The sequence below is a fragment of the Rhinatrema bivittatum genome, chromosome 5 (assembly GCF_901001135.1).
Source record: "Rhinatrema bivittatum chromosome 5, aRhiBiv1.1, whole genome shotgun sequence".
Classification (NCBI taxonomy): Eukaryota; Metazoa; Chordata; class Amphibia; order Gymnophiona; family Rhinatrematidae; genus Rhinatrema; species Rhinatrema bivittatum.
Window position 1 is genome coordinate 367,668,342 of NC_042619.1, and position 24,139 is coordinate 367,692,480.

The 24,139-nt window shown below is 43.8% G+C and overlaps 1 protein-coding gene across 3 annotated transcripts in view; it reads right to left on the minus strand.

The window, feature by feature from the left end:
- MGAT4A (alpha-1,3-mannosyl-glycoprotein 4-beta-N-acetylglucosaminyltransferase A) overlaps nt 1-24,139 on the minus strand; it is a 359,679-nt gene that overhangs the window by 138,270 nt on the left and 197,270 nt on the right. For all 3 annotated transcript variants that reach the window (XM_029604768.1, XM_029604767.1, XM_029604769.1), the window contains one exon: nt 8,561-8,754. In XM_029604768.1, the coding sequence (XP_029460628.1) occupies nt 8,561-8,754 (194 nt within the window). The remainder of the gene's footprint in view (nt 1-8,560; nt 8,755-24,139) is intronic.

Here is a 24,139-nt window from a genome sequence, read left to right on the forward strand (position 1 = left end):
ATCCCTCTTGATCTTATCTTATCTCTTCGTTTCCACAAATCCTCCAGACCTGTAAGATCTGCCTACAAAGGCTCTCTCTACGCCCCCCCAATTAATACCGACCTAAGGAAACATGCCCTATCCACTGCTGGTCCCTCTCAATGGAACACTCTTTCCCCAGATCTCTGGCTAGAATCATGCCCACTAACTTTAAAAAAAAAAAACCAAAACTTGAAACTTGGCTTTTCAAACAAGCCTTTCCTCATCCAGATGATCCCCCCTGGAAATCAGGAAGATCCATCCCGGAACACTAATCGATACTGCTTCACGCTCACAAGGAAGTACATGCTCCCTCTCTTCTAGGTCATTCGTGCTCCATTCTCGCCCGGAATGGACGCTGCCATCTGGCTTGGTCTAGCCTGAACATACTTTCTGACTTCCTTAATGCCTTATTATCATCGTATATTTATTCTCATTGCTTTAGTATATAATTTGATCTTACTATTTGTTTATCTTATAGGCTTTTATCATTGCGTCTTTATTATCATATGTTTTTCTCTTGATTTGATATTAAGAATCATTCTAATCCTCACGTGGCTCACACTTTTTCAGTTATCATTATTTACCTTTGTTTTTGATCCCTTATTCCCAGTTCCATGTCACCCTGTTCTATGTAATGCTATTTGCAACTTTTGTGTTTTCACTGTAAACAGATATGATATATAAATTTTCTACATGAATGTCGGTATATAAAAGTCCAAAATAAATAAATAAATTTGAAAATTGTTCCCTAACAAGCAACCTCTTATTTCCATGCCTTTACTTCTCGCACTGGACTTCTGGACCAATTTTCCCTCAGTATCCAAAAATATTATTATCTGTCTTCAGAGTTAAACTAAAAACCTCTCTCTCCCAGCCTGCCTAGTTCCAAAGCTTATCTTGTCAATTTTCTGTTTGCTAGTGCATTCACCATGTTACTTTGTATTGTTTAATCACAATTTTGTTACTCTTATTGTAAGGTGCCCTGGTTAGGGCAGAAAGAAAAAAAAAGGAAACTAACCTAAAAAATCCATCTGATTCAAAGTACTAAATGTAAACATACAGGGTAAGAACTCTACACTGACTCTGCATCAGTAAACATAAAGCAAAATTGCTTACCTTGTAATAGGTGTTATCCCAGGACAGCAGGATGTAGTCCTCACATATGGGTGACGTCATCCACGGAGCCCTTAAGCGGGAAAACTTCTGGCAAGTTTCTAGAAGTTTTAAACTGGCTGCCTGAGGCTACTGAGCATGCTCGGCATGCCATGATATTTCCTGCCACAGGGGTCTCACTCCAGTCTTGTATGTAGCAATAAGCGTAAGCAAAATAAAATAATAAAGTCTGAGGCCCAACTCCGCGGGGTGGCGGGCGGGTTCCGTGAGGACTACATCCTGCTGTCCTGGGATAACACCTATTACAAGGTAAGCAATTTTGCTTTATCCCAGGACAAGCAGGATGCTAGTCCTCACATATGGGTGATTAGCAAGCTAGAGGCTGAGTCAGGTAGCAGTGATGCTTTGTTGAAGAAAATGAGTCAGCCGAAGATCACAGCAGAGTGGATGTAGAAGGAGTTGGGATTAAGCTGGAAACAAGTTCTTTAAGACAGATTGTCCATAGGCTGAATCTTGTCGTCCTTCCTTGTCCAAACAGTAATGAGCTGCAAAAGTGTGAAGAGAACTCCATGTTGCTGCTTTACAAATGTCAATGATTGGCACTGAACGAAAGTGTGCTACCGAGGTTGACATTGCTCTTACTGAGTGTGCCTTTACTCGCCCTTGGAGAGGAAGGCCTGCTTTTGCATAGCAAAATTGTATGCAGTCTGCTAACCAATTGGATAAAGTATGTTTTCCCACTGCTCTACCAGGCTTATTTGGGTCATAAGAGACAAAAAGCTGATTGGATGTTCTGAGGGACGTAGTGCGATTCAAGTAATAGGACAACGCACGTTTGCAGTCCAAAGTGTGCAAAGCTCTTTCCCCCTGGTGAGAGTGAGGCTTTGGAAAGAATGTGGGTAAGACTATTGTTTGATTTAAATGGAATTCCGTAACTACCTTAGGAAGGAATTTCGGATGCGTTCGGAGAACCACTCTGTCATGGAGGAACTTTGTATAAGGTTCATATGTGACAAGTGCTTGTAACTCACTAACCCTTCTAGCTGATGTGATGGCTATGAGGAAAATAGTCTTCCATGTGAGAAATTTAAGATCACAGGAATCAATGGGTTCGAAAGGAGAACGCATTAGTCCTGTTAAAACCAGATTCAGGTCCCATTGTGTAGCTGGAGGCCGAATTGGTGGATTAAGATGTGTTAGACCTCTCATGAATCTACTGACGAGAGGTTGTGTGGATATAGGTGCATCTCCTATCTTGTTATGGTAAGCGGAGATTGCACTCAAATGTACTCTGATTGACGATGTCTGAAGACCAGAGTTTGAAAGATGGTACAAATAATCTAGAAGAGTAGATGTGGGGCAAGTAAAAGGATCTGTATGATTTTGCTTGCACCAGAATGTGAACCGTTTCCATTTGAAAGAGTAATTTTTTCTCGTGGAAGGTTTGCGGGAAGCTATAAGCACTTGGGAAACATTTGTTGAAAGATGGAGTGGTTGTAAGATTAAGCTTTCAACATCCATGCTGTCAGGGATAGGGACTGAAGGTTGGGATGGCGCAACCGACCCTGATCCTGAGTAATGAGATTGGGAGCTATTCCCAGACGTATTGGATCCCTGACTGAAAGGTCTAGCAGCGTGGGAAACCATACCTGTCGAGGCCAATATGGGGCTATGAGTATCATGGTCCCCTTGTCCTGTTGTAGCTTCACCAGTGTCTTGGTGATAAGCGGTATGGGAGGATATGCATAGAGTAGGCCTGAGTTCCAAGGGCGAGCAAAGGCGTCCTCGGCTGGTTGGTGCTTCTGTTTGTGCAGGGAACAGAAGTTGGTCACCTTGTGGTTCAGGTGCGACGCAAAGAGGTCTGTTGTTGGCTGTCCCCAACGTTGGAATATCTTGGTCGCTATCGAGGGATTCAGAGACCACTCGTGTGGTTGGAATTGCCGACTGAGTCGGTCTGCTAGCACATTTTGAATTCCTGCTAGATAAGTGGCCTGTAGCAATATTGAGTGATTCAAGGCCCAGTCCCAAATTTGCGCAGCTTCTTGACAAAGGAGATACGAGCCCGTACCTCCCTGTTTGTTGATGTACCACATGGCAACCGTATTGTCTGTTTGGATTAACACAGTCTTGTGTGAAAGGCAGTCCTTGAACGCATGCAGCGCATAACGTATAGCTCGAAGTTCCAGAAAATTGATTTGATATGTGGCTTCGAGTTTTGTCCAAGTTCCTTGAGTTTGAAGAGAGTTTACATGAGCTCCCCATCCCAAGGTGGATGCATCTGTAGTTAACGTTATCTGAGGGATCGGCTTTTGGAAAGGCAGGCCCTTGCGTAAATTGTCCTTGATTGTCCACCAGTTTAGCGATGAGCGAAGTTGGTGGGTTACTTGGATGGGAGAATGAAGTGGTTGAATGGCTTGGATCCATTGCGACCGAAGAGTCCATTGGGTAAGCCGCATGGCAAGTCGTGCCATCGGAGTGACATGAACCGTTGATGCCATGTGGCCTAGTAAGATTAGAAACTGATGAGCTGTCACTTGCGGTTGTGTGGACATGGAGTACGCCAACTGGGACAGTGTTTGTGCACGGTCTCCTGGAAGAAAAGCTTGTGCGAGGTTTGTGTCTAATTCTGCTCCTATGTATTGGAGTAGATGAGATGGTTGCAGGTGGGATTTTTGATAATTGATGAGAAATCCCAGTTTGTGCAGTACCTTTATTGTGTAATGTAGAGAAGTAAGCGCCCCTTGTTGAGATTGACTTTTTATTAGCCAATCGTCTAGATAAGGGAAGACATGAACACCCTGTTTGTGCAAATGTCCTGCTATTACTGCTAGGCATTTTGTGAATACTCTGGGAGCTGAGGCTAGGCCGAATGGTAGGACTCTGTATTGGAAATGCTGGTGTCCCACCTTGAATCTTAGGTACTTGCGATGAGGTGGGAAAATAGGTATGTGAGTATAAGCGTCTTGGAGATCCAGAGAACAAAGCCAATCCCCCTTTTGTATGAGAGGAAGAATGGTGCCTAAGGATACCATTCTGAATTTTTCTTTTCTTAGAAATTTGTTGAGATTTCTGAGATCTAGAATGGGACGAAGTCCTCCGGTTTTCTTTGGAATGAGGAAATACCGGGAATAGAATCCTCTTCCCTTCTGTGAGTGTGGTACGTGTTCCACAGCTCTTGCTTTCAGAAGAGTAGATAATTCCATTTGTAATTGAGGGATGTGTTCGAGATAGGAGTTTTGTGATGGAAACTCCTGCGGGGGAGCTGTGAAGTCTAGGTGGTAACCCTGATGAACTATGGATAAGACCCAGTGATCTGTGGTGATATTTTCCCAATCGTTGTAAAAGTGGGAAATCCTTCCCCCTACTGGTAATTCTGGAAAGGGGTTTGGTTGGCTCTGTTCTCCGGGACTGCTTTCAAAAGCCAGAGGTGGAAGCAGTTTGGGGCGGAGGCTGTGGCCTTGCAGCTCTCTGCTGTCTCTGCTGAGGGCGCTGTGGAGGCCTTGTAGAGCGTGGTCTTGAGGTCTGGGGGTAATACCTTCTCGGCCTAAAGAAAGGTCGTCTGGTGTCTCGCCGTGGCGGCCTGCGGGCAGGGTGAGTAGGAGTGTCATGGGACAACGTAGAGAGCTGCTTTAATGTTTCAGAGTGCTCTCTAAGCTGCGTTACGGCATCTTGTACTTTTGTTCCGAACAAGTTGTCGCCCAGGCAAGGCAAGTCCACTAGTTTATCCTGGACCTCTGGACGTAGGTCCGACGCCTTCAACCAGGCCCATCTTCGAGCACTGATGCCTGAAGCTGCCGTTCTGGAAGAAGTCTCAAACGCGTCATACGCCGCTCGCACCTCATGCTTGCCCGCATCCAGACCTTTCTGCACAATCTGTTGTGCTGCCTCCTGCTGCTGTTGAGGGAGAGAGGGTAGAAATTCCTCAATCTGCTTCCACAGGTTTCTTTGATGCTGCGTCATATACAGTTGGTACGCAGCATCGCTCCCTGGTAAATCTTACGCCCCATAAGGTCTAGGAATCTGTTATCTTTCCCAGGAGGGATAGAAGCGTGAGTTCTGGACCTTCTTGATTTCTTTTGCGCAGATTCCACAACTAATGGGTACATGTACATGGGTGCTCCCAAATCCGTTGTTGAAGTTGGAGTAGTACTTCATGTACTGGAATTGCTAGGTTATGTTTTGGGGGATCTACAAATTGTAGAATCTCCAGTGTTTGCTGTCTGTCATCCTTCTCTGCCTGAAGTTGAAAAGGGATGGATTCCGACATTTCTTGAACGAAAGAAGCAAAAGACAAATCCTCAGGAGGGGATTGCTTCTTGGTCTGTGGCGGAGTACCTTCTGATAAAAATTCCTCTGAAGAATACTCCGATTGTGTATCAGACCATGTATCCGCTGGTTGAGGATATGAAGGATGGCTTGGAATTGTAGATGGAGCAACTCCAGAGGGTCCTGGTAAAGGATCCTGGATGTCCGGTACCGCATCACTGGTATCACTTTCTTCCGCAGGGTATGAAGGCAAGGAAGATAAAAGATCATGATATCTTTTGGTAAGGATAGCATGTAGTCTTTTCTCAGAGGGAATCTCTGGATGCTTGGATTTTCCTGCTGCCTTTTTTCCCCGGCTTGAAGCTGCAGAAGGAGCTAAGGTATAATGTGGAGCTGGTTGTGCAGCCGTAGAAAGTGAAGTAGTGAGAAAGGAGAACATGGAGATGGGAATCAATGAGGAGATTGGTCTGGAAGCACTTGTGGACATTGAAGAATGTAAATTAGTCGATTCCATCGAAGGATGTGCGATTTGCATCGACGATGAGGCTGCTGACATCGATCGAGCAGCAGGCATCGTTGAAGAGCAGCTGGGCACGTCCATCGGCATTGATAGAGCTGCAGCAGTCATCGGCACCGAGATTGGCATCGGTATGGACGATGACGTTGGCATCGGCACTGGCATCGATATGGACGATGGCACCGGCATCGATATCGAGGAAGGCATCGACTCGGTAGTCGGCATCGATGGAGTCATCGGCATCGGCCCGATGGCCGGCATCGACTGAGGAGTCGGCATCGACCCGTAGGTCGGCATCGGTCCTACCAGGGCCGGTGTTGGAGATGCCGCCGGGATGGCTTCTTTCATGGCATCGGCGACAAGCTTCTTAATCAAGGCTGTTAAGTCCGTCACGGATGTCGACGGTGTCGATTCCTCTGCAGGGATTACCGAGGTCGATGACAACTTCCGCTGTTTAGCCACCGGTTCTTCCGGCGGTGGCAACGGAGGAATCGCGTGATGTCTCCGGTGTTTATGTTTGGTACGAATCTCAGAAACGGATCTGGACGATGCCACAGACGGGGTTGGCGAGGAAGCATCTCCCGAACCTTGTTGGACTCTTTTCTTGAGAAGTATCTTCTTCGATACGCCTATCGGGGAAGATCTAGTCGAGGTCGATGGCGATGTCGGTGCTCTGATTTGAAAAATCTGAGCCATTTTTTCATGGCGAAGCTTCCTACCTTTCGCCGTCATTTCTTGACACTGGGCACAAGAAGCGATGTCGTGGTCTCCTCCCAAACAACGGACGCACTCGACGTGCGGGTCGGTGATGGACATAGTCCGGTTGCAGGCCGGACATTTTTTAAATCCGGAAGTTTTTTCGGTCGACATCCGTCGATGATTTCGGATTCCTTCTTCGTGAAGAAAGTAGGAAGTTTGTCACCAGCCGGTGACAAACCGAGTAAGACCCGTAAAGGGAAGAAGTTTGAAAAATTTTTTAGATTGTTGTGAGGTAACTCACAGGCTCCTGGAAACCGCGATGCAGCTAGCAGCGCGGAAAAAAGAAGACTGGAGTGAGACCCCTGTGGCAGGAAATATCATGGCATGCCGAGCATGCTCAGTAGCCTCAGGCAGCCAGTTTAAAACTTCTAGAAACTTGCCAGAAGTTTTCCCGCTTAAGGGCTCCGTGGATGACGTCACCCATATGTGAGGACTAGCATCCTGCTTGTCCTGGGATAATAACATAAGGATTGCCATGCTGGATCAGCCCAGTATACTGTCTCAGATAGTAACCTACCACATCACATGTACCTGGCGGATCCCAAACAGCTGATCTATTTAACTCTTGGAGATAAGCAATGGCTTTCCTAAATCTGCCCGACTAATAACTGTTCATTGACTTTTCCTTCAGGAGCTTGTCCATTATGTTAGTGGCCTTGATCACATCCTCTGACGAGATTCCATAGCTTGACTGTGTGCAGAGGGAAAAAATACTTCCTATGATTTGTCCCTTAGTCCTAGTGTTCTTTGCAAGAGTAAATAACTATTTACTATTTATTTGTTCCACTCCACTCATGATTTTATAAATCTCAATCATATCCCCTTCTCAGTTATCTGTTCTCCAAGTTAAAGAGCCCAAATCTGCTTAGCCTCTCTCCATAAGGAAGTATTCAAACCCCTTTATCATTTTGGTCACCCTTCTCTGTACCTTTTCCAATGCAACTATTATATTTTTTTTGAGATGCAGAGACCAGAACTGCACATAGTACTCTAGGTGCGGCCTCACCATGGAGTGATACAGAGGCATGACATTTACACAAGTAGAAGTGTTGTCTTAGGTTTAGTTAGTTTATATACTGTTCAACTTAAAGATTACAATGGTTTACAACATAACATACATATAATGGCATGACTTAAACAATGACTAAATGTAATCAAATAACATACATAGGCATGAACATTGACTTTCAGGCTGATGCAATAAAACCTGCGGGAGAGCTGGCGCTCAGAGGCGAGCGCCCGCTCTCCCGACGCGCGTCCAGGCACCTCTCCTGGGGGCGCAATTTTGTATTTAAATTAGGGACGCACTAGTGTCCCTAGTGCCTCCTTATTAGCAGAAGTGGCAGCTGTCAGCGATCCGACAATTGACAGCTGCCACTTAATTTTACCGGCAGTTTTCGAACCTACTGCCAGCAAAATTGAGTGTCCATTTTGTTCGGGCAGATTTTTTTTTTTCTTGAAGATTTTGGGTTTTTTTATTTTTGGGGCCTCCAACTTAATATCGCTATGATATTAAGTCAGAGGATGTACAGAAAAGAGTTTTTTTCTGCTTTTCTGTACACTTTCCCGGTGCTGTCTATGGTTAACGCCTGCCCAAATTTCTGAGAGTAAAATACTTTCAGTATTCCAGGCGACTAACTAATAGGCTCATCAACATGCATTTGCATGTGATGAGCACTATTTGATTTTGCGAGTTTGGTTGCGCATTTTCAAGGCGCTATTACCCCTCCCAGCCAAATGTGTGCTAAACGTTGTGCTCAGCCGAGTGCACCATACTGAATCGGCCTGAACGTAATCAAGTGAGATATAGGTCTACGGGGTCTTCCAGAGTTTTAACTTAAGGTATTGAGATAAGAAGTTTAACAATAACAGCTAATTACCAACCTTTCAACATGGACTGGCTTGTCAAATTTAAATAGTATATAGTCCCCAGTAAGTGGTGTAATGGCCCAGAAAAAATCTTCCCCCATGTAAGTTTTTTCCAGTGTGTGGCCTTGGTAGACTTTTAAGGAAGTAGAAACCTCTGCTGGTGGGTTGACATGCATTTTATGCAGCAACGGCTTCAGGAAGTCTTTATCCTAAGTAAAAGAAAAACAAAACTGGTATGACCATCATGCTTGTTTCTTATTATGTCTCCTCTAAGATCTAAATGGTTATATACTGTACATTACAGCATTAGTGTTTATATGTACAGGTCATTACTACTAGCTAGAAAGAAGAGCTGTCATATCAGGAGACTTTCATCACTACCACTGCCTATGTGTCTGACAAGTCAATCATTCTGTACTAAAACTCAGTTGTTTGATACAGATGTAGAAGTAAAATATTAACACATCTATCATTGTTTATAACATATATGTAAATAGGCATGTCTATGGAAAAGACTATGCAGTAATTCATTGTCTCTCATTTAGATTTCAAATTCCAGTTTAACTTCATTAGGATTACCTAGGCACAGACTCCGCACTTACTTTTTCTAAATATATTCTTTGTGCCCCCATATGGGTTGGGCTTCAGCATTAAGGCTGATAATTTAGAATTTATAGAAAGGGCTTTGGTATTTTTATTGCTAAAGACCAAAGAGCATTCTCTCTACCCACCAAATACAAATCATCAGTGAAGATCTGTGATCAAGACAATAATAGATGTACATTCTAAATTATATATGGTGCTGGTGGTGTGACTCCTGGCTATCTATCCCTGGGAACTTGAACATCAAATGTTCTATGGGACAGGAAACTAGCTTTGCTTGGATTTTTGTTTTTCCAGCCCCATCTTTTCCCTCTGTCCACAAATCCCCTGTCTCCAAACAGCATGACCAGGAAGCTGAAGGAATGCTGACTGGCCTCAAAGGCTGGACAAGGTGGCTTATATTGCATGCAGTAGCCACCACTGGAGCAGCAGCCATGCTCCCTCTCACTATGAGAATGAATGTTTCTGATAAACCAGGGATCCAAACCTGTGATGTTCATTGTGACTGGCCCTTAAACCATGTTTAATTAGCAGAGGAGTATATAGCTAGAATTGTACACTGTATTTATATCAAACAACCATTTTAAGGATTTACTAACCTGTGATTATCATGGGAGGGGCCCAATATCGTGTGAGGCAGTCCAGCAATATGTCCCTCTCCAACAAAATATTGCGCCAGTATCGCTCTATTCTTTTGTCTCGTGGAAAATGTCCACGAGACAAAAACACAGGTGGGGCCTACAAAATACACAATGGTGACCCCCAAGCATGGGTTTGTCATCACTTTCAAGGGCCATGCAGCCTGACATGAGCGCCCCCAAAAGAGTAAAGAAAAAAAAAAAAAAAACATCATTGGGGGGGGGGGGGGGGGGGGGTGTCTTATTAGACACTTCACCACTCCGGGCCACCATTCAAGGCAGCCCCTCAAGAAAAAGTTTAAACATAGATATCAACTGTGCAACACCCTCCCCCCTCTCCAAACCCCTCCCCATGAAATCAAATACCTGCCTCTGTCCTATACAACACTCCCCCTCCTTTCTGTAAAATGGAAACTCTGGTAGGGTCCCCTCCCTTCCCCACCCCTAAAAATTTCCCAGGTGGCTCCTAACATTTTAAAAAAATTTCACTGGTGATCAGTGGAAGGCCCAGGCTGCTCCCTAGCCCCGGGCCTGATCAGAGCCATTTTCCAAAATGGCACCGAATGGTTTTTGCCCCTACCACATGATAGGCCATGATCAGCTTACTCTCCTACCAGTAGTGGGTTTGGGTTTCAGCAGCTCTCCTACTCTCCCTCAAGTGCAGACTAGCTCCAGCAGTTCTTATCAGCTCTCAGTGGGATGGACCAGCAGAGTTCTTCACAGTGGTGCCGGTACCATGGCAGTCAACACTCAGTGACACAATACTCTGGCAGGTTGTGAGTGGGTAAACCTCTTAAGGGGGTAAAGCAAGTTTGTTTACTTGTAAACAGCGTTCCTCAGTCAGGAGGATGAATTAACTATAATGCATGGGTGATGTCATCTGACAGGGCCTATACAGATCCAGCTCTAAGAGCTCAGTAAAGACTTTACTAAGCATATGCGGGAGTCCTGGCACATGCACTGCCTCATAAGCCCCTCAGCCTCTTCCACAGCATAAACGTTAACGAGATGGTGTACTCTCCAGGGAGGCAATTGGATATAAGTATGGCTAATTCATCCTGCTCTCTATAGAGAATCTTGTTTACAGGTGACCCAACTTGCTTTCTCCATTGACAAGCAGCCATAAATTAGCCATAATGGTAGGGAGTCCCAAGCTGAGGCTTGGGGTACAAAGCAACTACTGAAAAAGCAACTCTGACCCCCACAAGGGAAAAGCGGACTATTGGGTGAACAGACTGGGTGAAAACCCTTGTCCAAATTTACTATCCCTTCAAAACGTTGCCGAAACAGTAGTAGGACATGAAGGTATGAACTGAAGACCAAGCAGCAACTTTGCAAATGGTTTCATTGGGAATGGCCCTTAGGTGAGCCATTGAAGTTGCCATAGCTCTTACTTGATAAGCCTCGTCAGAGTTTGTAACCTGTGCATAACAGTGCCTAATACGGTCTGCTAGCCACTTAAGAGTTCTTTTAGCTATTGCCTGTCCCAATCTATTGGGATCATCAAAGGATATGAACAGCTGAGATGTTTGATGATGAGGATGAGTCCTTACCAAGTAAGAATGAAATAAGATTGTACTGTTCTCAAAAAAGCATGACAGTTAATATGAATGATAAAACAAGTGTATATTGAATTCCTAAAAATGAAATGAAAAAAGCTGATAAAGGGCACTATTAAAATATATTCTGTTCAACTTCTTGTTGTTTGATGGTATTCAATCGGACTAGTATCATCAGCTTTACCACAAGAATCTAAAATGGATAAACCACGTGGCCATTATCCTTGCGGGTCTTGCTCTGTATATGATGCCAATTTAAAAACAGACACAATAATATTCAATCATGATTCTAAACCTCTTTATCAACTGTCCTGCTATTTTTATTTTTTTTTTTATTTGTTAAGTTTAGCAAATGAACCAAGAGGCTGATGCACACAGCACACCGTATAAATTTAATCTGTCATGACTACAGTGAGTATAGTTAATCATTTTTTGGCTCACGATCACATTGCGATAAAGCAAAATTGCTTACCTTGTAATAGGTGTTATCCCAGGACAGCAGAATGTAGTCCTCACATATGGGTGACATCATCAGATGGAGCCCTGGTACGGAAAACTTCTGTCAAAAGTTTCTATAAACTTTTGGCTGGCACACTGAGCCTACTGAGCATGCCATGATATTCTCAGCCACAGGGGTCTCCCTTCAGTCTTGTTTGTAGCATTTGCGTAAGCCAAAAAAATAAAAATAATAATAAAATGTATCGGACCCAACTCCGCGGGGTGGTGGGTGGGTTCTGAGAGGACTACATCCTGCTGTCCTGGGATAACACCTTTTACAAGGTAAGCAATTTTGCTTTATCCCAGGACAAGCAGGATGATAGTCCTCACATATGGGTGACTAGCAAGCTACAGGCTGAGTCATTTTTATATTCTACCAGCAGCATACAACTGGTGCAAGAAGCACAACAGGTGTACTGCTGGAAAAACTGAGGCAGCCTGAAATCACAGCAGGATGGATGTAGAAGGAGTTGGAGTTAGACTGGAAATAAGTTCTTTAAGACAGATTGTCCAAAGGTTGAATCTTGTCGTCCTTCTTTGTCCAAACAATAATGAGCTGCAAAGGTGTGAAGGGAACTCCATGTTGCAGCTATACATATGTTGAATGACACTGAACGATAGTGTGCTACTTATTTAGACATAGCCCTTACTGAATGTGCTTTTACTCGCCCCTGGAGAGGAATGTTTGCTTTTTCATAACAGAATTCAATACAGTCTGCTAGCCAGTTGGAGAGAGCCTGTTTTCTTACCGCAACTCCTGGCTTATTTTTGTCAAAAGAAACAAAAAAAGAGTTGGGTGAATTTCCTATGCACTGCCGTGCGGTTCAGGTAAAAAGCTAGTGCACGTTTACAGTCTAATGTGTGTAGGACTCTTTCTCCCTGTTGAGAGTGAGGTCTTGGAAAGAAAGTAGGCAAGACTATTAACTGATCGATGTGAAAATCCGTTACTAGTTTTGGTAGGAATTTTGGGTGAGTGCGAAGGACTACTCTGTCATGCAGGAACCTCGTATACGGTGAGTATGTGACGAGAGCTTGCAACTCACTGACCCTCCTAGCTGATGTAATGGCTACTAAGAAAATTATTTTCCATGTAAGAAATTTTTTATCACAGGAATGTAGAGGCTCAAACGGTGACTGCATGAGTCTCGTCAGTACTATAGTTAGGTCCCAGTCAGTGACCAGTGGTCGAATGGGAGGCTTAAGGTGAAGTAAGCCTCTCATAAACCTACTTAGTAGGGGTTGCGCTGTTATTGGCGCCTCCCCTATTCCCTTGTGGTATGCCGCTATGGCACTTAGGTGTACCCTTACAGAGGATGTCTGGAGACCAGAATCTGAAAGGTGGCATATGTAATCTAGAAAAGAAGGAGTGGGGCAAGAGAAAAGATCAAAACCTTTTTGTGTGTACCACTTGGTAAATCTAGTCCCCTTAAAGTGGTAAGATTTACATGGGGAAGGCTTTCGTGAAGCTACGAGAACTTTAGAGACTTGTGTTGAAAGATTAAATGGTTGCAGAATTTCAACATCCAAGTTGTCAGGGCAAGAGTTGTCAGGTTGGGATGACGCAACCTGCCCTGATTCTGAGTTTCGAGAGTGGGCACTGTGCCCAGGTGAATTGGTTCTCTGAGAAGTTGAGGAGTAGGGGAAACCATACTTGTCGAGGCTAGTACGGGGCTATGAGGATCATTGTTCCTCTGACCTGTTGTAGCTTCATGAGAGTTTTGGCTATGAAGTATGGGAAGCATACTGGTGTCAGCCAGGAAGTGGGTCTGAGGAACAGTAAACCCTGTCCCGGTTCAGCAGTAGATGAGTGCTGGCTATGAGAGGCAGCGGAAGAGACACATTTAAGAGGCCCTTGATGGAAGAAAGGCGTCCATGGGAACGCATTAGAAACGTGTAGGGAGTAGAATCTGTGTACCGTATGGTTCGATTTGGACGCAGAGGGCAAGTTCAGTTGACCTCAGCGCTAGAAGATTTCTCTCGCAATACATGTAGTCTGAGACCATTCGAGAGGATGGACACCTATATGGAGAAGGTCTGCTAGTGCATTTAGTAAATGTCTTAGATAATTGGCCAGAGGATGCATTGAGTGAGCAAGGGTCAAGGGTAGAGCTGCGCAGCTTCCTTGCCGAGCAGCTAAGATGTTGTGCGTGGTTGTGTGTTGGAAAATACATTGTTCCTATGCTGTCTGTCTGTATGCACAAGATTTGTTGCAGAGGCAGTATTGGAAGGCATAAAGGTATAACTCATGGCTATAAGACCCAGGAAGTTTATGTGAAACTGTGCCAGGAACGGAGTAGACGTATATTGGTTGAGAAGTTTTTAGGTCAAACTTACAACCCTGAGCAAATGCGAGCATGAGCAGGATCAGACTAGGTTTTGGTTCTAGATCTGCAATATGGATGAGGGACGAAAGCGGTTAAACAGCTTAGACCCACTGATAATGGAATTTCACTGAATCTAACCCATAGCAGTTTTGGATCTATGAAGAAAAATGCATAGTAGAAAAACCCCATGGCCCAACAATGAAGAATTGAGGGGCTGAGGTTATGGAAAAAAGCACTCAGGGACATGTAAGAATTTATTAGAATGTCTGCTCGTATGAGGGACAGGAAGGTCATATGACTGTGATGTCCAGTATTGTATAAGGGATTTATGGCAGTGACAGTAATCCCAGTTAGTAAATGTATAGTGAGCATGAAGAAGTGAGAGCTCCTTGCGTGGAGCGACTGTGGTTATGCAGCTGTCTATGCAAGGAAAAACGTGAAGATTAGAGGTAACGTACTTACTGCAATATGGAAGCATGGTAACGAGAGATACCATTTTACCTGTGCCTTCTGAAGAAAGTTGGTATTTCTGAGGTCCAGGATGGGCGGAGAGTAACTACTTTCTTTTGAAAGAAAGAATAGTGTAATTAAAACTCCCCAACCCCCACTCCTTCCCCATTCTGCGCTTTGTAGCATCTGGGGAAGTGTACCGGAAACCTTGGTACAAGGTGGAGTGGCTGCTCTGATATCCAGCCAGCTGGGAGACCAGGAGGTGTCCAACAGGAGGGGCTGATGTAATCTGGATATCATGTAACTTCCCACGGGAGTGTGAGCGGCAAAGTCTTACCCGCATTTCTGTGTGCTGTACAAGGAGACATCGAGGCCTGATGTCAGGCGTTGAGGTGGACTTGCACTTGAGGCAGTATTTGCTAGATCTCGTGTTTAGCAGATCAGCTAATGCACCTGGAGCTTTGGTTTTGAAGCAGGAACCAGAAGCCAGAGCATTAATCGGTACAGAACCTTGCTGCTGAAGAAGGGAGGGTTCCCTGACGCAATCCCAAAGAAATGATAGAGAGGTTATCTTGGTATTGTGGCTGCCATAGCTGGCATAGCGATGTGACACTAATACGGTTCTTGTAAGGTACATGACCTAGAACTTTTCGAACCATGTGGCTCAAATTAGAGAACACATCTCAATGGGAATGCTGCAGAAGCAGGTACTTACCATCCGACGTGGATCGCCGAAGGACGCGCCGGTGAAGATTGCTGGCTCCGTGGATTTCCGGATTAGCCTGTGGATGTAAACGTCCATCTCAACTCTGATACCTGGTATGGTGGCGCAGGTATAGGAGACAGGCTGGGCGTGGGTGGCACTTACACCGTAATTAGCGGAGGGCCACAATCCCGCACAGATGACGGTGGGGCACGCCTGGGAACAGAGGAGCCGATTAATGAGCTCGTGATCCCAATCCTCGTCACAGCGGCTTGATGTGTCGTGACGCCAGTGCAGAATTCTTCGGACCTCGATCCAGTGTTTCTGGAGCAGCAAGGACTGCCAAAACTGTGCGGAACAGTGCCGATGGCAGTGGTGATGTTGCTCGGCCCGAGCATTGTCCAGCATGGAGAAGGATAGCACTGATGTGCTGGATGGCGTCAGTGGTGGACGGTCACCTTGTCGGTGACGATGCATGCCATGGTGCTGCTCGGCCCAGTCTTTCCCCAGTGCAGAGATGGAAGCCCTCGCTGCCTTGGATGGTGATTGATAACGGACTGTCAGCATGCCTGCTCTGCTCCTGGTACTATGTAGTGTTATAGGCTAATATGGGGCTTTAATAAGAACTATCACAGGAAATGTGGAACCCAAAAACAATTTCAAAAATTAGCCTAAGAAGGTGTCAGCAAGCCTTGACGTTATGTGTCACTCTCAAGTAGACACTAACCGGTCTTATCTATCATTCACCTTCATCATAATTTTAATGCAACAAACTTTTTTTCTTTTTTCAATTATTTAAAAATGTCCTCCATTCTTGATAAACAAATGACTCTTTCAAATAGCATTAGTAAGAAAAGCCCTACACGGGCCGGTGTTTCGCTGGGTAAGCTTCCTCAGGGGCATATAGAAACACTTCAGTTGTAGAGCCACATTTCTAAAAAGAGAATAAGTAAAGAAGAATCGCACGTCAAATAAAATAAGAGGTGAAATCAATACTTATCTCATGACACCACGGCTATCATTTCAGACGGGACCAGACGTCTCAACCATCTTAGAGGGAAGGAAATGGAGGAACCCGAACCGAGGCTAGCGTTCCTTTAAATGATGTCAACCATCAATCATGATTTTGAAACATCTGTCAGATGATCGTAATTTGAGTGACGTCAGCCATCAATCATGAATCGGTGTTAAGCAATCTATCAATCATGATTTGAAAAACAACCTAGAATTCAACCTAAAAAAACATGTAAGTCCAGCTCAGTGTTTAATCCTGATGGGTGAACAGTTTGTAAACGATAAATCCACCGCTGTTCAGATTGCAGCAACATACGTTCCCGATTGCCTCCCCGCCAATGTACAGGAATGTGTTCAATGGCACAGAATCGTAAATCATCAAAAGTATGTCCCATCTCTGTACAGTGGGAAACTAAAGGTTCATTGGCTCTGACAGTTCTAATATTGCTACGATGTTCTATCATCCTCGTCTTCAATAGGCGTTTTGTTTTGCCAATATAAATGAGGGAACAAGGACATTGTATTAAGTATATCACCATGATAGACGCACAAGTGGTGTGGTGTCGCAAAAATATTTTATAACCAGAGGGTACGATAAATTGATCTGAGATTGTCATAGAAGACGGGCAAACGGAGCAATTATTGTATTCTACCATATTCTTCTGTTGCCTTTAAAATTCGTCAATCTATTCTACAAAATTGGCATGTGTTACAAACTAATGCGATTTTTCATGCTCCCCCACGAATTACTTTTTCCCGTGACATGAATTTAAAAAATTTTTTGGTGAAATCGGACAGCTCTATGATGACATATACATCATATAGGTTATCAGGTTCACACAAGCCTTGCAATAATTGCTCCGTTTGCGGACCTGGGCATCGATGGAAAAGTCCTGGGCACCAATGGCATCCATAAAATAAAGGATGGCATCGATGAAATGACCCTGGCATTGATGGAAGTGCCTTGGGCAACAGTGGCATCGACCCGAGTATGGATGGCAGCGACAAGACAAGGATGTGTGTCAATGGCATCCATCTAGGCAGTGATGGAACCAATGGAACCCAAGAAAAAATCTGCCATGGATGAAAAACATGGACAGCACTGATAAAAACTATGGAAGGAGGATGGCATCAAGGTACCGCGGGGGGAGGGGTACCGATGGCATCTAGAATCCAGGGCGATTTGAAGGGGGTACAGACGGTAGCGATTGGGTATCGACTGCGCGAGGGTACCGAGGAAATCGAAGGACCTGAATCTACAGGAGCCCTGGCGGCAACGGAAACTGTGGAAGTCCCTGTCCCACTAGCGCTAATAACCAAGCAGAGTGTCACAGAGGGACACTTGCAGGCTATATGTAGCTAACTGAGAAAATAGGGAGAGGAAAGGCCGCAGTCGGTTAGCAGCCAGAAAGGTGACAGGAACTGACCGAAAAAATAGGGCATAGTACTCACTGAACGTCGAATAAACGCACGCAGAGGGAGACCCGTGCAGAGAAAAGTGTTTTTGAAGTAAAAGTTTAAATCTTTTCGTGAGGAAAAAATGTTAAAATTTCTCACAGAGCTCCTAACCACTGTGCTTACTGGCAGAGCGGAAAAAAAGAAGACTGAAGGGAGACCCCTGTGGCTGAGAATATCATGGCATGCTGGGCACGCTCAGTAGGCTCAGTGTGCCAGCCAAAAGTTTATAGAAACTTTTGACAGAAGTTTTCCGTACCAGGGCTCCATCTGATGATATCACCTATATGTGAGGACTATCATCCTGCTTGTCCTGGGATAAACGTGGCTATTCAATATCCTCCTACCAGTGTAGCTTATTACAATAGTTTATCACAATGCTTGATAGTGCAGTATTCTAGTGGTTAGTTTTCTTTAATTCAGCATATCATTCTATAAACTATATTTATACTTTTGCAATGGTATTACCCGACAATGGATACCTAATTATTTGTTTGCCTTTTCTATTTATTAGTGATTTATTAGTGATATGACTATGTCTCTTAATGCAACATCTGTTACTGTTTTACCCGAGCACTCTATTACACTGATTGACACCTATATATTTTTGTGATTTATTTTTTGATGCGTTATAATCGATCACCACTTCTGAAAAGTTGAACCAAACCATACCATCCATAAAAGTACAACAATTTTTCCTCCTCTCCAGTTCAGTTCTAAGCTCTTTCTATATTTGTTTTTCCTATGTATTTATATGCCGTTTGTATATTCCTTTATTGATTTTTATGTGCGTATTATTCATTTATCTATACCTTCGAAATATTTATTGATTTCTATGTGCGTATTTATATTTTTATTTGTACTTGTTTACTTATTGTTTTATTTATTTATTTGTTTATTTAATTTTTGTAGTCTTTATGTTATCTATGTATTTAAATGTACCAGTATTTACTCTCTTTTCTTACACATGTCCTGTGATTTATGTGATATTTTCAGACATATATACATAAATATTTTTAAGGTTTTACACATTTTTTTGATTTACCTCACTGTTTTGTGTTCTTTTAACCCCTGAAGCAGTCTTGTGCAAAACTCGGCCAGAGTTGGGCTCTTTTATCAAGATATACATGCGAATAAATTATCCTCATCCTAAGGAGACTGGTCTGTCTTACTCTCTATTTGCATACTGTAAATAGTACATTTAAAATATATCTAAGAAAACACTTTTGCACTCAACATACAATTAAGCTCTACAATTAATTGCTGGAGGATGTGGTAAAGGAAGTTAACATAGCTGGGCTTAAAAAAAAAGTTTGGACAAGTTTCTGGAAGCAGAGCTGAGGAAAACCAGATAGAGTTGAGAAAAACCACAGCTTATTCCTGGGCGTAAGCAGCAAAGAATCTACCTACTACCTGGAATCCTGCCAGGAATTGGCGATCTGGATTAACCACTTTTAGAAACAGGATACTGGACTTGATGGACCTTTGGTCTGACCCAATATGGCAGTTCTAATGAATCTTTGTCTGAGCAGCTGTGCTTAGTAAAAGTATAAATAGTAGACCATGTGGCAAACTTGCAAATATCTTGTGTATAAGCCTGATTTATGGTTAAAGAAATGACTGTGGCTTTGATTTAATGCAATTTAACCTTGTGTGAGGAATTTCTGCCCTCAAGAAGCAATAAGAAATCCACTGAGAAGCCAGGAAGAAAGCATCTGTTTCTTAAATGGATTTCCTTAATTTTTTTCATTGGAGATAAATAGCATTTTGCTAATGTCAATAGCCACCCTTGAACGGATCGATAAATTCAGTGGTCTCCAGCACCCCTCTAATCCGTATATTAGATCTACATTAGCAATTTTCCAAGTCTTCAATTTTATCACGGACAGCTTGTTTTTTGCTGAAGTCTTGGTCTTCATGGCACAGACGAGCTAATTGCTCCGCATGTACATCGAGCCTTTTTTTTTTCTTTTAAGATTCTTCAACTCTCCCCACCCAATTTCCACCATTTCTTCCTTCAAATCAGAGACTATGCCTATAATTTTGTTTTTTATCTCCTTCATATCTTTGCGTAAATCATAAAACCAGCCCCGAAATTCAGCTCTCGTCAGGATGGAGTTAACTGCCTCTGCAAGTGTAATGGCGTCATTCGTTCCAACTTCCGGATTTACGCTATCATGGCCTGGTGCTAGGACAGTAGACCCACTAGCATCCTCAGCTGTTTTGTTATAAAAAAAAAAAAACTGTCTCAGGTCAGACAATTTCTTTTTTGCTCGCCATCCTTAATCTCTAAGGAAGCCAAGCCGCCACAACAAACTCCCCAATGCTGCGGATGGTATGTTAAACAGGAGATGCAAGTCAGCTTGCTTAACAGCTTACAAATCAGCAGCCAGAGGGATATTGACACTTCCTTCTCATAAATGCTTTTTAAAATCAGGCCCATAGTGAACACTCTGGGAACCGTTGCTAGACCAAAATGAAGAATTTGGTACTGGAAATGCTGGGTTCCAAGAGCAAAATAATGGAATATATATGGAAAAAAAATCCCTTTCCTCTTTGTGCTTGAGAAACATGTTCTATAGCCTGAGCTCGAAGAAGGGATTTTCTCTCTTCCTGAAGAATGACTAGTTGTTTGGAATAATATGAACAAATGATTATTATGGCTAGAATTCAAAATTAGTGTTGCGACAGTCGCTGCCCGACGTCTCCACTCCACCCACCTTACCATTTTGGCAATTCGCTCTTTGGTTGATGGAAGGTTGGCGTCATTTTGCCGACCTCCTCGACGCTGCCTTCCGCCATGTTCTCCTGAGACCTAAGGGCGCGCGCGCGGTGCTTCCCCGACTCAAGTACCAGCTGTGGCGCAAACCTCAGGGGCGTCCCCCTGAGATGACGTCATCATCACCAGATATTTAAGGTCTCTTGTTTTGCTAGCTTATCAAGTTAGTAAAGGGTTTCCTACCTAGCTGCCTCCAAGGTATTGCTGCGGATGGGATTCGCTCTCCACTTACCTTGTTACTCTGCCTCCTCGGACTTTAAAAGGGGTACCCGCTCCTCTGGGGCCTCACTCTCTCTCTTGCTTTTCAGGTCGCAGTCTGGAACCGGTACTCACTCCTCGAGGGCCCACGTTCCTGGACCTGCTACCGAATATAACTTCTGCCAGGAAGTCACCGCTGCCTACAACACCAGTGAGTTACCATCTCTCTCTCAGAGCTTTCCCTGGAACCAGGTACTCGCTCCTCAAGGGCCTACTTCATTCCAGCTCTGGGGCTGTTCCAAGAGACTATTGTGTGAGTGTTACCATCAAAGTTCTGTTCCTGAACTTTGCATACTCTGGGGTCGCTGTTCCAGTGCCTGATGGACTACAGCCCAGCCGGGTTCTTCCAGCTCACTACTGCCACCTCTGGTGGTTCTCTAAAACAGTTTAATAAAAGAACTAGTGTGTGTCTGTCTCCCAACTCTGAGCCTGACCGGTGGTCCCTCTCGGGATCTTCCCCCGGGGGCGTGGTCATCTGCCACAGGCCCAAGGATGCACCCACAATTATCGCAAATAATAACAATTAGAATAGCTTTTTTCCCCAATGGATAGTACCCATTTGTCCAAAGTTATGAGGGACCACTATGAAAAAAAATATTGAAGCCTTCCCAACAATGGAAGGGATTTTGAGGAACAGTCAAAACCCAGAGTTGTTTTTGGTGACAGATAGCGAGTTCTCTTTTGTTGAGGTCTATCTCTGAATCAAGATCAAGACAAGACTTAAGAATCTGTTATTGAGATTTCAACATCTGATCTTTGTTTGTGGTATTGGTAAGGGTAATATCTACTGATATAAAATTTATATGGCCTCCTGTATGAATATTATTGGTATCTTCTTTGAGATGGTTGTTCCGCAATTGCAGAGGTCAATGTTCGTAAAGCACTGCAATGATCTTTGATAACATTTACTGCTTTTCTTTTGCTTTTTCTTCAAATAAATAGTCTCCTGAACAAAAGGCATCTGCAATTCTGTCATGAATATCTTCACACAGATCTGATGCTATCAACCATGCTAATCTTCTAGAAACAATAGCTATAACTGCCGATCTGGAGGTGGTATCATAAGCATCAAACAGATCTAGCCAAATGCTTTAAGCATTCATTTGTTTCATTCAAAAGGGGTGTTAATGTATCTTGATCTTCTTGTTGAAAAGAGTTTGAAGTCTCTCAGGTTTTGCAAGGTGTTGTACAAATAATGTACCATTTGTAGGTGACAGGCTGCTACTCTAGTCTGGAGCTTAGCTGACTGGAACTGGTTTTTTTCCATGGTGTCCAGAAGCTTGAGATCTTTTTGAGGAGGAACTGCAGCAAAAGCTTTTGATTTTTTTACTTCCCTAACTCTGACTCCACTATTAGAGAGTCTCGTAGTAATTGTACTTTTTCATGACCTGACAGTGTTGCACTTATATCTATGTTTTTTACTATGGTAAGAACCGATAATTGAACTTTCCATATTTTGGCCTGAATGTTTTGCAAAGCCTTATGGAGTGGAACTGTCATAATCTATTTTGGAGGCTGAATAAATTTTAAGACATCTTGAAATTCCCCCAAGTGCTGATTACTGTCTTCCAATTTAAAAGGAATATTTTCTGACATTCTTTGCAGAAAATATGGATACATGTTCTCTGGAGGGGTTGAGCTTCTCTAAGGTTCTGGAGAGGGATCTGAAGGAATTTCTATGGATTCTTCCAATGAGCAAAGGGAATCCAAGTAATTGGAGTAGTAGGACCAATCAATGTCTGGAATTATAATTGGAGAATCCTTATTTGAAGACCCTATCTAGGAGGAGTAGTAATAGTAGATTTTTTTTTATAAGGCGTTAAGGGAGACTAAGTTGGCATGTCTTCAGCAAGTCTCTCAAGAATAGGCAAAGAGGCATGCTTTGGAGCAGATATTGATGTGTAATTTTTTTCTTTTTTTTAAAGTCATTCCACATTCTATGTACAAATAAATAAATTTGGAAAGCGATGCACTACTGCAACAGGAAGAGTCCTCACAAATCAAGTATACAGATTCAGGGAGCAAAACTGGAGGGGATGCCTTATGAGAGCCTCTTTGTATTGTATGAGGATTCACTGTGTGGGTTTTACTCTGTGCTGGAAGTTTCAGCACCTTAGATGTCACCCTGTGCCAAGAAATTTGGTGCCAAAGATACCCGCACAGAGGAGTTCAGCAGTGAAGAAGATGGTGCCCGGGACATCCATGCCAAGTCATTAATGCAGTGCTTTTTTCAAAAGGGCGCTGAAAAGCCATGTATTCTATTTAAGAAAGAAGAAAGCAAATGTTGCTTACCTGTAACAGGTGTTCTCACAGGACAGCAGGATATGAGTCCTCACATATGGGTGACATCACAGGATGGAGCCCAATCACGGAACACTTTTGTCAAAGTTTCTAGAACTTTGACTGGCCCCTACTGGGCATGCCCAGCATGGCACTAACCCTGCAGCCAGCAGGGGTCCCCCCTTCAGTCTTGTTTAAAAAGCTACAGGAAGTGCAGAAAAATAAAATAAGAAACGTAACGAACCCAACACTGCGAGGCTTCGGGCGTGTTTCATGAGGACTAACATCCTGCTGTCCTGTGAGAACACCTGTTACAGGTAAGCAACATTTGCTTTCTCACAGGACAAGCAGGATGGAAGTCCTCACATATGGGTGAGTACTGAGCTGAGGATGTCCGAGAAATGCACCAAATGTACCCAAGATGTGCAATAGGCACAAGGACTGAAGTGGAATTTGGTAGAGGGCATTCTGAACCCTACCGGGCAGGCGGAAGGATGTTGGCATGTCAAGTTGTGAATAGGTTGCTTAGGACAGACTGGCCGAAGATGGAATCTTGTCTTCCGGCTTTGTCCAAGCAATAGTGGGTTGCAAAGGTATGGAGAGAACTCCAGGTGGCAGCCCTGCAAATGTCAGGAAGCGGCACCGATCGTAGGTGTCCTACTGAAGTCGCCATGGCCCTAACAGAGTGTGCTTTAACACGGTCTTGAAGTAGAATGCCTGCTTGCTGATAGCAAAAGGATATGCAGTCCGCTAACCAGGAGGAGAGAGTCTGCTTACCCATAGGCTGCCCCAATTTGATGGAATAGAAAGATACAAACAATTGAGTGCTTTTCCTGTGGGCAGCTGTACGGTCTAGGTAGAATGCTAGAGCACGTTTGCAATCAAGGGTATGCAGAGCCTGCTCTCCTGGATTGGAATGGGGCCTGGGAAAAAAGGTAGGTAGGATAATGGATTGATTGAGATGAAAATCTGATACTACCTTAGGCAAGAACTTAGGATGAGAGTGCGGAGTACTGCCCGGTCCTGCAGAAGT